Below are 15,436 nucleotides of genomic sequence, written 5' to 3'. Positions count from 1 at the left end.
GCATGCCAGTCCAGCCCTTCCCCATTTTCCTATTATGTGTATCCATGTCTTTAATGCAGATCCCACTTCTACAGCTTGAATTGTTGCTTCTCCCTGCCATTGCACATCAGTCGCATACCCCTTAGCTCCCCTCCTGTCTCTAGCTCTTCCCCCTAAGGTTTTAGTTTATCCCCATTTGCCCTTTCCCATGCCTCCCTTCATCCTCCACCCTCCCACTACACAGTGCCTATTTTTTCATTTCACGCTACCTCCCTACAATGTCCTCACCCAAAAGTGTGATTACTTCTTTTTAAGTTCACATTAGGCAGACTAAGGTGCCCATGGGCTGTAAGTCAGTCACAGGCTGTAGGCTGCACAGTTCTGACATGCAGAACTTAAGGAATATCTTAAAAAACTGAAGGAACAATTTAAGGAATGTCTAGAAACTTAAAATACTTCTCTTTGGGTAAATGTACAAGGTACAGTGCAATGCCATACAGATGAGATTAAGCCTACTCTAAATCCGGCTCTTCTGCCCAATGCTCTGTCCTGCCTTGTTTGCCTGCCTTCTAGGCAGGAACAGGTGAAATCCCACGCTCATGTCACTGTACCACCGCTGACACCAGGGTCAGCCCTTCTATGGCTAGCTCATTCACCTCTGACTTTGCAGACATACTATGAAGAAATTTTTTTAGGAGGCTCTTGAAGGGCGAGAACAACATACACATGAAAGGAGTATTTAAAATATTTCACTTCTTTGACTTTCTTTTTATGCTTTTTATATTCCGCCTGTGCTGATAAACTGGTTTTTAGATGTATGCATTTTTTTTTTAGACAATCACTGTAAACAACGTGTCTAGTAAGGACAGCATTAACTCAGCTTCAATCCAGCTTGCTTTTGGTTTTTCCTTACCTCTTGCAACCGATTCCTGTCTCTCTTTGAGAGGGAGTCAACAGGAAGCATGACACCGCGGGGCAGGATGTGTGACAGCGTTCAACTTCCTGGAGAAGCTCCATTATTTGTACTATCATAGCCATAAGCATCAGTGCCATAAGTATCCTTACTTACTGATCCTAGGTATCACTATAAGAGTGTCTCTTTCTTAACACAATAGCAGTTAGATTAGATGCACCATGTACAATGCTTTGCATGGATAGAGAACTTTTGCAAATTTATGTTAAATATGGGTTTAATTATCTAAAAAAAGAAGGGAAAATGCTAAAGAGTTTTTTTTTAAACAAATGGAAGACAGAAAAAGAGTGGATTATCTTTTGATTTTGGTTGAAAAAGAATCGTCACAAACCCCAAGCAAGTAGTTCCATGTTGTAAGCACTAACATAGAGGAAATGCTGACAATGCTGATTTTTAGCCATAAGAAAAAGTGACCAAATATATTTATTGGTAGGTGAAATATTCTAGAGTCGCAACACAGTCATGCTTGCTAATGCAATCTCAGGCCCACATTACAATACATGTTCTAATGTATGACATAATAACGTGCTTTCCAGCCATCAATATCACTTTGTCACTCAGCCTAAAGGTCAGATGACAGAATGGCTCAAGATTTATTTTTATCATCCCTGTACGAGGAGTGAATTCCCACTTCTCAGTCACTTGGATCCTCGCCTCCTTTATTATTCAGCCTTGCCCCATTTAGCAGGCAGCATCTGGAGAATACATTCCTCATTTTCCGCACGAGTTGCAGGGCGGCAGTGGCCAAAGCAGGGCTTCTACGTGAACCAGGAACAATGTTTATTTGATATGCAGAGAGCATCTTATTTTCCTAAGAACTTTAACTAAGAAAGACAGCCAGTTGATCACGAAGCCTGCGTGAGCTAGAAGTAGCTTTGCATTTGCCAGCCTTTGCCCCTGGGCTTGTCAGGCAGTTGTAGAAGCTGCGATTCAAAGCATTGTAAGGAATGTTTTCTTGCAACACTTTTTGTTTAGCGTAGCCAAGCCTAGAGTGAAGGTTTCTGGCAGACTCTTTGCATAAAAAGTTATAGCACATATAATTTTTTTTTTTTTAAACTTGTAATTACTACATTTACAGACATTTAGGCACGAGGATAGATGGGATCGTTCTCTGTAGTGCAGAAAAAGCTACCTGAGTGAGGCATTTTACCTGGACAGGCTGGATCGATGGGCCCAGGCCAACTGGATGAGATTCAACAAGGCCAAGTGCCGGGTCCTGCCCTTCGGCCACAACAACCCCATGCAGCGCTACAGGCTTGGGGAAGAGTGGCTGGAAAGCTGCCTGGAGGAAAAGGACCTGGGGGTGTTGGTCGACAGCCGGCTGAACATGAGCCAGCAGTGTGCCCAGGTGGCCAAGAAGGCCAATGGCATCCTGGCCTGTATCAGAAATAGTGTGGCCAGCAGGAGTAGGGAAGTGATCGTGCCCCTGTACTCGGCACTGGTGAGGCCGCACCTCGAATACTGTGTTCAGTTTTGGGCCCCTCACTACAAGAAGGACGTTGAGGTGCTGGAGCGTGTCCAGAGAAGGGCAACGAGGCTGGTGAGGGGTCTGGAGAACAAGTCTTATGAGGAGCGGCTGAGGGAACCGGGGTTGTTTAGCCTGGAGAAAAGGAGGCTGAGGGGAGACCTCATCGCTCTCTACAACTACCTGAAAGGAGGTTGTAGCGAGGCGGGTGTTGGTCTCTTCTCCCAAGTAAGAAGCGATAGGAGGAGAGGAAATGGGCTCAAGTTGTGCCAGGGAGGTTTAGATTGGACGTGAGGAAAAATGTCTTTACTGAAAGAGTGGTTAAACATTGGACCAGGCTGCCCAGGGAAGTGGTTGAGTCCCCATCCCTGGAGGTATTTAGAAGACGTGTAGATGAGGCGCTTAGGGACATGGTTTAGTGGGCATGGTGGTGGTGGTGTTGGGTCGACGGTTGGACTCGATGATCTTAGAGGTCTTTTCCAACCTTAATGATTCTATGATTCTATGTTTCTATGATTTTAGGTGTTTGATAAAAAACTTCCATTGCTGGAAGCAGCAAAACAAGTCAGGAGATCGACTAGATTGATTTTTGGGCATCTACTTTTAAATCCATTGCACCTGCACTTTCAAGAGAAATCTTAAAAGCCCTCCCAAAAAATATGGGTCCCTAAAGAAGCTTGTGCTATGGCAGTCACAGTGTCCGAGAGGATCCAGAGAACATTCAGTACCTACTGTTTTTAATGATATAATGGGAAACTGTTTCATGCATGAGAAATAAATGCCTTTTCCATACCTCAGGGGGACAGTTGTGCAATCCCGAATGACTTGCCATGCCTAGGCTAGTCTTTAAACCCTTGGTTCCAACTGTACCAGAGGCTGGAGCTCCAGAAAGCCGCATTCCCATCCCAGCCGCATGCCTTATAAGGAACTTTTCTTCCCTATCGCTGTTTACCAAGCCATCTCAGAGAGCTGAAGCCAATGCTTTGGCGTGCCGCAAGACGGCCCCGTCCATGCCTGTGGGTGTGTATTTCCATCTGAACATCAATACATAGATAAGACTGATGAGTTGATCCTACAAAGCGACCAATCTTTTATTACTTTGTGATTGCATAGTAAACCAAAGCAAAACAGAGAAAGTGCAGAGCTCAGCACTATCTGTTTCTTAGCTGGAAACTATGCTCACATTTACAGCCCTAATATTGCATATACAGACCTGGGTTTCTGGCTATCCGACATCAGCAGGAGCTTTTTAATATCGAGTTCAGGTTTATGACACACATTTTTTGTTTATTTTACTACACTAGAGTAATTTTTAGTTAGGCTTCTCCAGGAGCATGGCAATTCCCTGGCAGTTCGTATCGTTCCTCTGATTTAAACAAAGGACATGCGGCTGCTCTTAGTATAAATACTGTCAGTGGCTTAGTCTAAATTAAGAATGAACAGGACCAGAGGGCTCGGATCCACTATATATAGATTTCTGTGACTCTCCAAGTTGGCTCGTGTATTTTTGGCTCCCGAAGAAATGAATGCGCGTCGTTGTTGTGCCGCCTGTTGACAATGAATTTATTCCGCGCTTATTTCCCCGCAGCAGGGGCACACGGCAGCGCCCCCGCACAGCGGTCCCCTGGAGCAGCCCTCGCCCATCCCCGCGCCCTGCCTATTTGCCGCCCTTGGGGCAGCTCTGCCCTCTCACTTCTCCTCCTCCCCCACTTTTGCGTTGGGGCGCGGGCCTGGCGCGGGGGGGGGTGAGGCCGTGCCGTAGCAACCGGGCGGTCTCCAGGTCAACAGCGGGGCGGCGGCGGCGGCGGCGGCGCGGCCGGAGGCAGGTGAGGGCGGGCGCGGGCCGCCGCTTTGGGGCGGGCGGCGGCGCCGGCAGGGGGCGCCGCGGGGCGGGGGGCGGCTCCGCACCCGGGTCGCCGCGGGGGGAGAGGCAGCGGCGGAGCCCCCAGCGCGGCGGCCCTCCCCCCCCGCGGTCCCGCCACAGGGCGGAGGGCTGCCCAGCCCCGGCGCTGGTGGGCAGGCTCGGGAGGCGTGACGCCGACCCGTAGTCCTTCACCCCAGGGGCCTCGGTTTTCCTTCCCCGTCCATTTCCGTGCAGTGTGTCTGGGGACAGTCAGACACCTCAGGTGGCGGCTGTGAGGGTGGCTGCGAGGGCGTAGCGTGGCTACCGCTTGCCGACACCGGCGAGTGACATAGCCGCGCCTCACCCTGGGTGGCCCCGGCGGCGGGTTAGGCCTTGCCCCGCGCTCCCCCTCTTCTTCGGGCCCCGCTGTGGTTTTGCAATGACACCCTCAGCCCTGTTTCCGCAGAAGGCAGCTGCCCACCTCAGCCCTCTGCGCACCGTTTCATCTGGGGTTTGGCGCTGCGGGTGGCGTGGGGCAGCTTCTCGGGCTGTAAGCTGAGGTGTTCCTGTGTGTTGGGACAGGCTGGTCGTACGGCCTCGGCAAACACTGTCACATCCGTTAAAAACTCAAAGCGCGTTGGGGGTGAAGGTTTTAGCAGATTGTTTGCACTGGCCAGAGCGGAAGGGTAGAGGTGCCCAGATGAACTCTTGTTCACCTTTCGAAAATAACCTGTTTTGATCCTGACTTTGGGCTGAAGGTTGTCCTGGCTGTCATAATTTTTGAACTCCAAGACTTGAGGTAAACTTGCTGTTTCTGTTGGAAGTCGCTTCGTTTCCTTTCAAATGCTCCTTTTCATACGGCGCCAGCATTTCACATCCAGGTGCTGTTCAAGCGGCTGGGGCTGGGGCTGGAGGCTAGCGCAAGGGAAAACCTGTCGCCATACCCCTGGGCATCTGGAACATGAGATGGCACCTGGGATTCGTTCTCCGATGCAAGCTGCTGCTTGAAATGTGTCTCTGTTATTACTGTTAGAGCATTGCGGCACTATTTCTGCAGCCTGAGAGAGAAATGGCACAAGTCTGGCGGCTCGCTATGGGCATTGTCCGCTGTGGCTCCTCTGTGGCATTGGCTCCTTCTTACTGTGCTGACACCAAGTCCCTGCTAGTCAGGGGTTGTGCTGCTGGGGGGCATCTCCTGTGCAATACCTGGGGTGTTAGGGTGCAGAATGGACTCCCGTTTCTTTAACGTCCTCCCTGCCTTTCACACTGTTGGTGTCTTTCTGCATGAGCAGGACAGAGACCAGAATGGCTTATGTATTTCTGTATGGGTATTTAAAGCCATATGAGGGGAATAAATAGCATGTTCAGTTCTGTAATGAAGAAAGAGGGAGGAGGCTAAGTCTTTGGCTTATTATTTTATCCCATTTTTGCTTTTCCCATAGGAAAAGCTACTTAATGACAATAGCTAGCATCTGGCCTGTTAGTGATTCATAAATATTCCTCATTCATTCATCTTATTTATTAAAAGAAGAACCAAGTAAATGGCAAAACACTATGTCTCAAAGCGATACACTCAGCCAATATATGCTACCTTGCTTGGTCTGGTGTTTTGTTTTCTATTTGTATGTTGTGTCTTATTCACAGTTGGGCCTTATACCACATAGACATACATGTATATATGCATAATTCTTTTTCTTTGTGAATCATCTTGTAGTCTTATAGGCAAAGTTATGAACCTCTTCACAAAATTGCGTCTCAGATACTCCCAGGTTTAGTCATGAGTTGGATTATAGCAAAGGGAAGGTATAATGCAAAGCAGTAATAGAATATAATACAACTGGCTGACAGCAGGCCAAACCACCACACTCATTTTTCTAGCATATCTGTGTGGAAACTTCCACATTGGCTCTTTTATGATAATTTAGAGGGAATATTACCAATTTCCCACTTTCACATTTCTGAGTATGGGTCTCCCTGTCAAATCTGACTTCAGCCTTTCTTGACATGGGGAGTAGCTATCCTTTTTCATTTATAGTATTATTTTCCGTGAGGAAAATCTTGATCTCAACCTTCTGCAGTTTATTATCGCCTGGGCCTGTGGAGCTGGTCTCCAATTTATATTGACCTATGCATGGCAATATTTTAATTTTTTAAAAATACAATAATTCCTCAGGTTTTTAAGAAGAAATCAAAGAGGAGGTGCCAATCAAGAGATCTATCATGACTGGCAATCCATGTAAGCGACTTGCCTGGAGTGACTGTGAGTATTTCAGGACTATTTTTGCATAGATTCCATGTTTTCCTGGATAACTTCCAGTTTCGTTCGCAGCATTGTGGTGTGCATGCTGCTAGCTGTGTACAAGCCATTCTGAAACTGTGCCAGTCTCACCTGTGCTGCGTATGGGGTGCTGTGCTGGCCTTTCTGCATTTTCGGAGGAGGAAACTGGGAATGACTGTTCAAGTGACTAGAAACTGTGCCTGACTATATACAAAGCTCAAACGGCTGCAAACCTTCACCTGCCTCGCTCTAGAGGTAACATGTCACTGCTGCTTCTGAATTGAGTGGAGGAGGAGGGCTGGTAAAATGTCAACCTCTACAGGCAGCCAGCCCAGTGCCCTGCTTGTAGGACTGATGACTGTGAAAGAGCTGGTGCCAGTCTGCACCATGTAGAAGGCTACTGTCACTGAGAGGTGATTTCTGAAGATACAGTCTCATTTCCTTTATGTATTATTAACTGAGGAACAGTCTATCTAATCTATCTCTACCTTTGTAACCAGGTCAGTTGTTGTAACATTTGGTCTTAGCAGAGAGTTCTGATCGTATTCCATACTAGACTGAAGGTTATTTTTCAGTCATTAAAGATGGAAGTACCCTTCTTTGTATTTTGGACCAGTTTGATCCATGTGGTACATTTACAGCCAGCTTACAGTATATGGGCAATGGGGGACTGGGATACTCCAGATAATGTTGATGCTGGGGAAAATGGACAGAAATATTAACAGTCCACAGAAAATAAACTTAGATACAGCATGGGTATTTAATCAACTAGAGCCAGCTTAGCTCATGCAGAGTATTTTGGGAATGAACAGGAAATACCAAAGTCCTCCTAGAACCTCTGTGTGAGGAACAGAGGCATTACTGTTGTCATCACTTCCATTTCTGCCTCAATCACTCTAAGCTCTGGGCCGTCTCTGCTGCCAGTTTCAACTGGAGCTAGCCCAGCCAACTATACATCAGTGCTGAGATACGTTCGTTGTTCTGTAGAACCTAAAATGAAACCAGACCTTCATGTCCATGATTTCCTGTGCATGCACATGATCCATCACAGCCTGGAGCAGATACTGCCAGAACCATCATTTACACTTGAGGTAAATGAGTGAGGAGAGGGAGTTTCACCAGCCTTGCAATAAAGTCAGGATCTGGTGCTGCTATTGCTTATGGTAGGAGTTCAACATAGAATTGTTAAGAAATCCTTGTTTATTGCATAATGCTTCTAATGTGTATGTAGTGATGGTCTGACAATCTTTGAATGCCTATTATGAGTTCTGATTCCCAAGATTTAGGAGCTGGAAGAATTACCATTTGGCAAACTGGACTTAGCTTTCAGGGCTTGGATTTCAGCATACAAGAGACATTTTCTTTAATAAATTGAAGGTAAATGTATATGGATGAATAAAAAGACATAACAGCATGTAGATGTGTAGGACTGAGAGCAGCTTTCCAGATTAAGAACATTGTTCAGTATAACAAAAGAAAACAAGAGGTGAGCTATATGTGTACAGAGTAGCACAGAATACAGGCAAGGAAAGGAGGCAGTTCAAGTGAATTGTTTGGTTAAAGTATAAATGTTGTTTCTCCCTCATTTCTCTTTACAACAGATGCCTTTGATTCAAAGCACAGACAAGATTCTGAAGATTCTCACGAGGCCCACAAGAAGAAGTCAAAAGAGAAGGAAAGGAGACTGGCAGTCAGTCAGTGGGACATGGATGTACAACCCCTCATTTCATCTTCTAAATGGCTTCAACTTCATGGGCTCAAAAGAAACAAATTGACCCTATCCCAGATTTTGTCACAGATTGGATTCCAGCACAGGAAAGGTATAAGACAAATCAATAACAGAGTAATTAAAAAACCCCCAACTTTGAATGGTCTATAGGGTCACGCTCATTTTGCACCCCGGTGTACACAGAGGAGATTTTCATGTCTCTTATCTTATGATAATGGCAGAAAGAGAAGCTGTATCCACAGTTGCTGACATTGCCAGTTCAGAGAACTGAGAAACTCCATCTCCTTTTGATCTGAGAAGGACTTAGGATCTGAGAAGGGCTTTCCTTACTCAGCTGTACTGTCGCTTTACCCTAGGCTCCAGTTCAAATCCTCTCCAATTTAGCTATAGATAACACACCATAAGATCTCTGTCCATTTTTAGATGGCAAATATAATGTATGCCGTGCCATAATCTGTGATCTACTAGTTGATCAGGGCTAGCCAGCCTGCTTGGGGATAGTATATTATTTCCAGGGATCCAGCTTTAAGGAAGCAGTTAAATTTTATTAGAATTCAGTCTGCTTTTCGTGCAAAGTCGGGCTATAGAAAAATGCTCCTTTGCAGTTATCTGACAGCTGGAGGGGAAGAGTTTACTAATAATTATTAATCACTGTCATAATAGTGCTTTGCAGAGCACAGTAAGATATTCTTTGCTTTGAAGAGCTTGCTGCCTGAGAAGTAGGAATTGTAATGTATTGCAATTGTTCTAGGTTGCATAATTTAAGATTTTGGCTGGCTTGTGTCCATGGGGCATTCAAAGATCAACAGTGCAGATCCTGAAATCCTGTATGCTGCAGATGAAGAAACTGTTAAGCAGGGTTAATGTTGTTACAGTGTAATTTTAGGAGCAGAACGTACTAGCTTAGCATGCTGTACGGAATAGCTGCTTTGTGACGTTAAATATTCCCACCCCTAATGTTTTCCTATCAGTGGAGATCCTGTCGAAGATTTCTAGCTACTGAAAGAGCAGAGTGCAACCTTTTCCTTAGTTGCACCCAATTCTGCACCGATTTAGTTGTGTAAGAGAACAGCATTATCTGTACCAGATTTTGTATTTTGTTTGATGGACAAATATTTGCAAGTCCTGTCGTGAGGTAAATGGATAGTACAGAAGTTTAATTGCCTAAACCTTTAATTTATTAAAGTCCCATGTAGCTTTTTGGCCTACAAATAATTAAATTTGGTGTTTTTCCCCACTTTGGACTAAACTGGCAGGGAGCAGCAAGAGCAGGGCTGCTCCATGGGGGGTAAATGAGCCAGGAGCCAAAGGGGACCGCAGCCCAGGCAGTGCCCTCACTGACCAGGATGCAGTCCTGCAGCATCTAAGCACCGCAGGCAGAGCAAGGTGCTGCTAACAGTGTCCACAGACAGTCCAAGACAGGGTGAGGTGATGAACCATGTCTAGGGTCCAGCCAGGGAGTGCAGCCAGGAGCGGCAGGAGATGGAGCCAGAAACAAGACTGGAGACAAGGCCACAACATAGGCCTAAGAGCCACATCCAGGAGACAGAACTGGAGACGAGGCTATAATACAGGGCTGAGAGGTCTATCCAGGAGAGAGGTCCACTAGCAGAACTTGAGACAGGTACACCTACAACACAGCTAAAGCAAAGACTGGGTGCCCAGGCCTGAGCGCCCTGTGAGTGGAAACCCCAGGTGAGGCTGATCAGGGCAACCAAAGCCTGTTGGTGCCCTCAGAGCCCCAGCATAGACATAGCCAGAAAAAACTGTAAAACAAAAACATAATTAGAATTTCTCTCAAGTTTCTTAACATCAAGAGTTCAACAGAGATGCGTGTGGCTCACACATGGATAGTATGCACATCAACCTGAAAAATACCTGTTTGAAGTAATCCTTACGATTAGCAACTTGATCTTTTGTAACCTTTATTGTAGATTATGTGACCACCTTGGGGAAACTTGTGGCTTCTCGGTATGCAGATGGTCTGTTTCCTCAATACAAGAGAGCACAAGATGGCAGCGTGTATAATGTAAGTGTGACTGACTTGTGGTAACTTCCCTGTGGACTTAGAAGTGATCACTGTAGCAGAATGATGTGACTAAAATGTCTCCCTATGGCATGAAATACTTAGATTCTTTGTGAGAACTTTATCTTTTGATCTTTTTTTCTGTTTTGTCAAACTGTTAGTGATAACCATCAGTGGTAGAGAAGCTAGATATCTTTTTCTTTTTTCCCTTGCAAAGTCTTACGCTCTTGCCTTGGTGCAGCATTGCAGTAAATCTTTCCAGACAAGACTGCAGTTTCTAAGCAACATTTACCCTGCCTTGAAAGAGGGAACACTTAAAAAGAAGATGCTCAGCCAAGTTGAAAAAATAAAATCGTAGTCAATAAAACAAATGGGGATGCTGAAATAAGAAGACATAATGCGCTGTCATTGCTGATGCAAAGTGCTGCTTTGCTTAGTGCCAGCGGGTCACAAAAGGCTCAGCCTACTCTATAGAGACAGCTAGCTGGATCTCTGCCCAGGCTCATGTTCTAAGGAATGTCTTAGCAACAGCTGCTGGCGGCCCCATTGTTAAGGGGATGGATTCTGATTGAAGAGATACGCATGTGAGCGAGGAGGGGAGAGAGTTAATTCATAAAGGATTTTACAAAAGCAAATGGCTTGTCATTTTTTCTGATAACTAGAGTCACTTCTGAGGCACAAGGCTTAAATATGGGAAAAGAACCATTTCAGGGAGCCTTTTCCCCTCATTTTTTCCCATTAATTCCATATGAAATTTCTACATAATGTCTTTTAATCTTAGGACATGTTGGGAGCAGTAGGAAAGACATTTCTGGTAGCATTAAGGTAGCAATGCCACTATACAAGATCTGGTGAGGTCTCATTTAGGATATTGTGTACTATATTGTGTACAGTTACCACAGGTTGAGAAGAAGCAATTCAAACCAGAACAGGTACTGGGAAGAGCTAGTAGGATGAACTGCAATGGAGTGCTGATCTTATAAGAGGGCTTGGTTGATGTTGATGTATGTAAGTCAGACTGAAGAAGACTGACGAAGGGTGGTATTATTGCCCTTGAATGCCTACAGAAAGACAAATTACAGGGATAGGGAAAAGCTGTAGTTTTCTATGCTAAAAGGCATGCTAGTCCGAGAATAAATTGGTATGAACTGCCATGAATAAATTTAAGCTGGACAGTCACAAGTTTTCCAGCCCTCAGAGAAATGGGAATCTGGACTGGCCCAACTACAAGTGAAGGGGTGGTGCAAGAAAACTGCTTTATTTTAAGATGGAGTTTGAGCGGTGTAGTGCAATAAGCTTCTTTGTATGAGTCTGGCTGTCATAGGAGGAAACTGGATTTTCTACGTGCTCCTTCCCAGGCCTACATTCCTTTGGCAGACAGCCTGAGACTCTATCTGGGAGGCACATTACAGGACCCTAGCTGATGTTAAAGAACAGAGAAAAATACAAATGAGAGGAAGAAGTGTGCAGACTGACACACAAAATATCTTCTCCCTGAGAAATATTCTTGTTTAAAAACATTTGTATCTCCAAGGTTTTGTACTTAGCCCCGGAAGGGTAGTTGGAGGTAGAAGGTAGCTGGTAAATTAGCTTACATGGGCCAGAGATATTGGGGGAATGTCTTTACTGGAACCTGCGGTGAATTTTTAAACCCACAAACCATTTTGCATGGTGAATGTGTATACATATATTCATAGGGAGGGTCTGCTGGTTTTAATACTGAATCTAGGTTTTTCTTACTTTACTGGTATGGTATGGGAAGTTTTAGTTGCTGATTGCAGTTGCCTGAACTAAATTTGCCTAAGCACCTACCCACAAATAGTTAAGCTGTAATGCTGGGCATTGTTAGTGAAATAATAGTACAAACAGGAAACATTTTACATTTTCCTTTCAAATGCTAAAGAGAAGGTGGAGATTGAAGTGCCCCAGAACCAAACCATAGGCTCCCTTGTATTGCTGTACAAAATTTTAAGAGCCAGTCAAAATTCTAGTCTAAGAAGGTACAAAGTTTCTATGTCCTTGTTTGTTCACCCATCTGCCCTGCAGCCCTTTCTACATCCTAGCCTGTGTTCAGCTCATTCTAATTGCTCCAGTCTTGAGACAGACAAGTCAGACAACCCACTGGCACTGTCCCACGCTTGTATAAAAAGATTATGAAAAGCAATCAGGACAAAATGCAGTGTCTTTTCTATTATAGCTTAGATGCATTTGTCAAGTATTTGCTCTTGAAATAGTGGAAGAAAAACGGGTTGTTTTCACTGCTACCTTGGCTGGCATATTTGGCACTTGCAAACCAGCTATTGCAGCTGTGCTAAGCTTGGGGCTGCATTTGTATTATTTGTTTTGAAGTTCAATTTCTTTCTCTCCCTTATTTAAATAAAGCTGACAGCCAAAAAAGAACTGATTCTTCATTTTGTGGATTGCCTAATGGGAGCTATTGAGCTATATAAGCAGCGAATGGAATGGTTAACCAGTGAGAGCCGGCAGATATTTGGAGTGATTCAAGAACAGTGCATTGTCATTGTTTTGGATTTTGGCACTGCAGCTCCAGCTGACTTTGATCTATGTCGGGATGCACTTTCTATGGTACTTGTGGAACAGGTGACCCAAATTGCCAAATTCAACCTTATTCGGTAAGCAGAAAGAATCATAGGATCATAGAATCATAGAATGGTTTGGGTTGGAAGGGACCTCTAAAGGTCATCTAGTCCAACCCCTCTGCAATGAGCAGGGACATCTTCAACTAGATCAAGTTGCTCAAAGCCTCATCCAGCCTGAGCTTGAATGTTTCCAGGGATGGGGCATCCACCACCCCTCTGGGCAACCTGTGCCAGTGTTTCACCACCCTCATTGTGAAAAATTTCTTCCTTATATCTAGTCTGAACCTACCTCCTTTAGTTTAAAACCATTCCCCCTTGTCCTGTTGCTACAGGCACTACTAAAAAGTCTGTCCCCATCTTTCTTATAAGCCCCCTTTAAGTATTGAAAGGCTGCAATAAGGTCTCCCCGGAGCCTTCTCTTCTCCAGGCTAAACAAAGAAGTCCATGTCTGCCCATTGCTGGAGAATAAAAAGGAGTCTCATATCATATAGTCATGTGTTTGGATTATATGCTTTCTGTAGTGGAAATTGTACTGATTCATGTCATGGTAATATCTATAGATCTTCCACCAAGTTTCACCCACAGTCATGCTGAGCTTGCTACTTCCATTTAACAGACGACCATCGTTACCCTGAAGAACAGATAAAGACTAGCAGAACCCAAATACTGATATATGTCTTCTACAAATGTAGCACAGAAAACCAGAAAGATATGGGAGACTTTACAGTAGCAGTAATGGTCTTCAGGCATCTAAGTATTAGAGAGTGAAACAGTGAGGTCCTGTCTGACTGCCTAGGCATTCTTGTGTCTTTAGGCATTACAGGTTTCTGCCTTACAGCTACATGTACATTCCCCCAAGTGCCATAGGCACAGGCATAGTAATTTGTATTTCTATAGATTTCCATGGTCACAGAAATCGGTAGCAGAACTAGGAAACAATACTAAATTTCCATAACAAAAGACAAGTGCTTGTTCCCTAACATGAGTAAATGAATTTGGGTTTAGTTACAAATAGAAGAGCAGAAACAGTTATTCAAATTTATGTCTCTCTGCACAAGTTCTTATATATGCATAAAGGTTTGAACGCCTAAGCTTGGATTTGGATAGATGAATGGAATTTTGTGACTATGAAAAAAAATTATGCACAAATTAGGTCATATAATTTTACAATTGGTTCCACAATGATAACTTGCAACTACACTGTGATTCTTAAAGTTGTTTTACCCAAGCTTTGTCCTACAGATTTGATTCTGGTGCCCTATCGGAATTCTCTAGCTTGTGATACAACTGAGATTTGAAAAGTAGAAGATAACTTCCATAGCTTTTGAGAAGCACATAAAACATTTGCTTTAAAAATGATCTGCAAAGCCGAGTCAAAATTGAGGCACGGTAATTGTGTTCATCGATTTGTTTGTGCAGGAGGGAGACAAGGGACAATATAGCATATAAATTATTACTTTAAAAGAATCTTGGAAAACATGCTTGTCTTTTAGATTGGCAGGAAACTCTTCAAAATAGTGCTTGATGGAATGTCACAGATACTGGAACCACTTATTTTTTAATTTGCTTTCTCTCTTTTTATGTACAAATGCACAGGCATACATGCTCATATACTTTGTACTTCTGTACTGCCATTAAGACTAAGGCCATTGATCAATTAAAATATCAAAAAACTTAGCATCACAAATTTTATTTTGGTGGGTATATAAAGATCAGCCCTACTACCAAAAAAGCGTGTCAGTTAAAATCATCTGACACAAGTTGTGGAAAGAGACCTGTGGAAGCCAGATTTTTTTTTCATACACATATTTTAAAAACCTGATTGTGTTTTTATGTTAAGGGGAGATATGAATTAGGAACTGTTTTTAAAGTACTTTAGCTCTCTTGACCCTACTTTGGAAATATTTGTCTCAAAAAAAATTCTTATAAAAATCACAGTATTTTTCTAAGGGTTTTATTTTTCCCCTACTTCTTTTATTGCAAGTCTAGAGTTAGTATCTGTGGTTTATTGTAATTATTACTTAAGAATATAAAAGAACAGTAACAATAGCGGAGCTCCACTCTTTTGCTCTGCCAGCATTATTCTCATTACTTCTGATTTATAGTTAATGTCATTTTCAGGGCTGCTCAGGATCTTACGAAGTGGCAACAGAAATCTACTCCTGTGTCTGAGCATACTGTAAAGTCTGCTGTTACATGGCTCTGGAAGCTGGACCATATGACAGCTGCCAGCCATACCAGGTCTGCTGATGCCCTGCTGGAAGCCATGAGTGATGATGCGGTAAGCTCATGCATCTTTTCAGAAGCCTCAAGTAAATCCAAGAATATTCAGTGCCAGACTAGCTACTGTGATTTGCCCTGATGAATATTGCAAAGATAAATATTAATGATGGCATTTGGAAAGTTTTTTTTCCCCCAAGTGTAACTGCATACTATGTTTAGTGATGGCCTGTTTATGTAAATGTACTGTATTTTGAATGCAGAAACTTTTTTATTTTCTTTTCTAGAGTCTACAGAATAAATAACATATTCAGTCATTACGG

At 43.8% G+C, this 15,436-nt stretch overlaps 1 protein-coding gene across 1 annotated transcript in view; it reads left to right on the top strand.

Moving 5' to 3' along the window:
* The first annotated feature begins 4,209 nt into the window (after positions 1-4,209).
* The window catches only part of VWA3B (von Willebrand factor A domain containing 3B), a 77,893-nt gene continuing 66,666 nt past the window's right edge, over positions 4,210-15,436 (top strand). The window contains exons 1-6 of the mRNA XM_076359101.1: positions 4,210-4,243; positions 6,434-6,520; positions 8,140-8,358; positions 10,202-10,296; positions 12,676-12,926; positions 15,015-15,174. Of these exons, the coding sequence (XP_076215216.1) occupies positions 6,481-6,520; positions 8,140-8,358; positions 10,202-10,296; positions 12,676-12,926; positions 15,015-15,174 (765 nt within the window). The 5' untranslated portion in view covers positions 4,210-4,243; positions 6,434-6,480. The remainder of the gene's footprint in view (positions 4,244-6,433; positions 6,521-8,139; positions 8,359-10,201; positions 10,297-12,675; positions 12,927-15,014; positions 15,175-15,436) is intronic.

This window comes from Aptenodytes patagonicus, chromosome 1 (assembly GCF_965638725.1).
Source record: "Aptenodytes patagonicus chromosome 1, bAptPat1.pri.cur, whole genome shotgun sequence".
Lineage (NCBI taxonomy): Eukaryota > Metazoa > Chordata > Aves > Sphenisciformes > Spheniscidae > Aptenodytes > Aptenodytes patagonicus.
The sequence above is the reverse complement of the archived record's forward strand: the minus strand, read 5'-3'. Positions and strand labels throughout refer to the sequence as shown.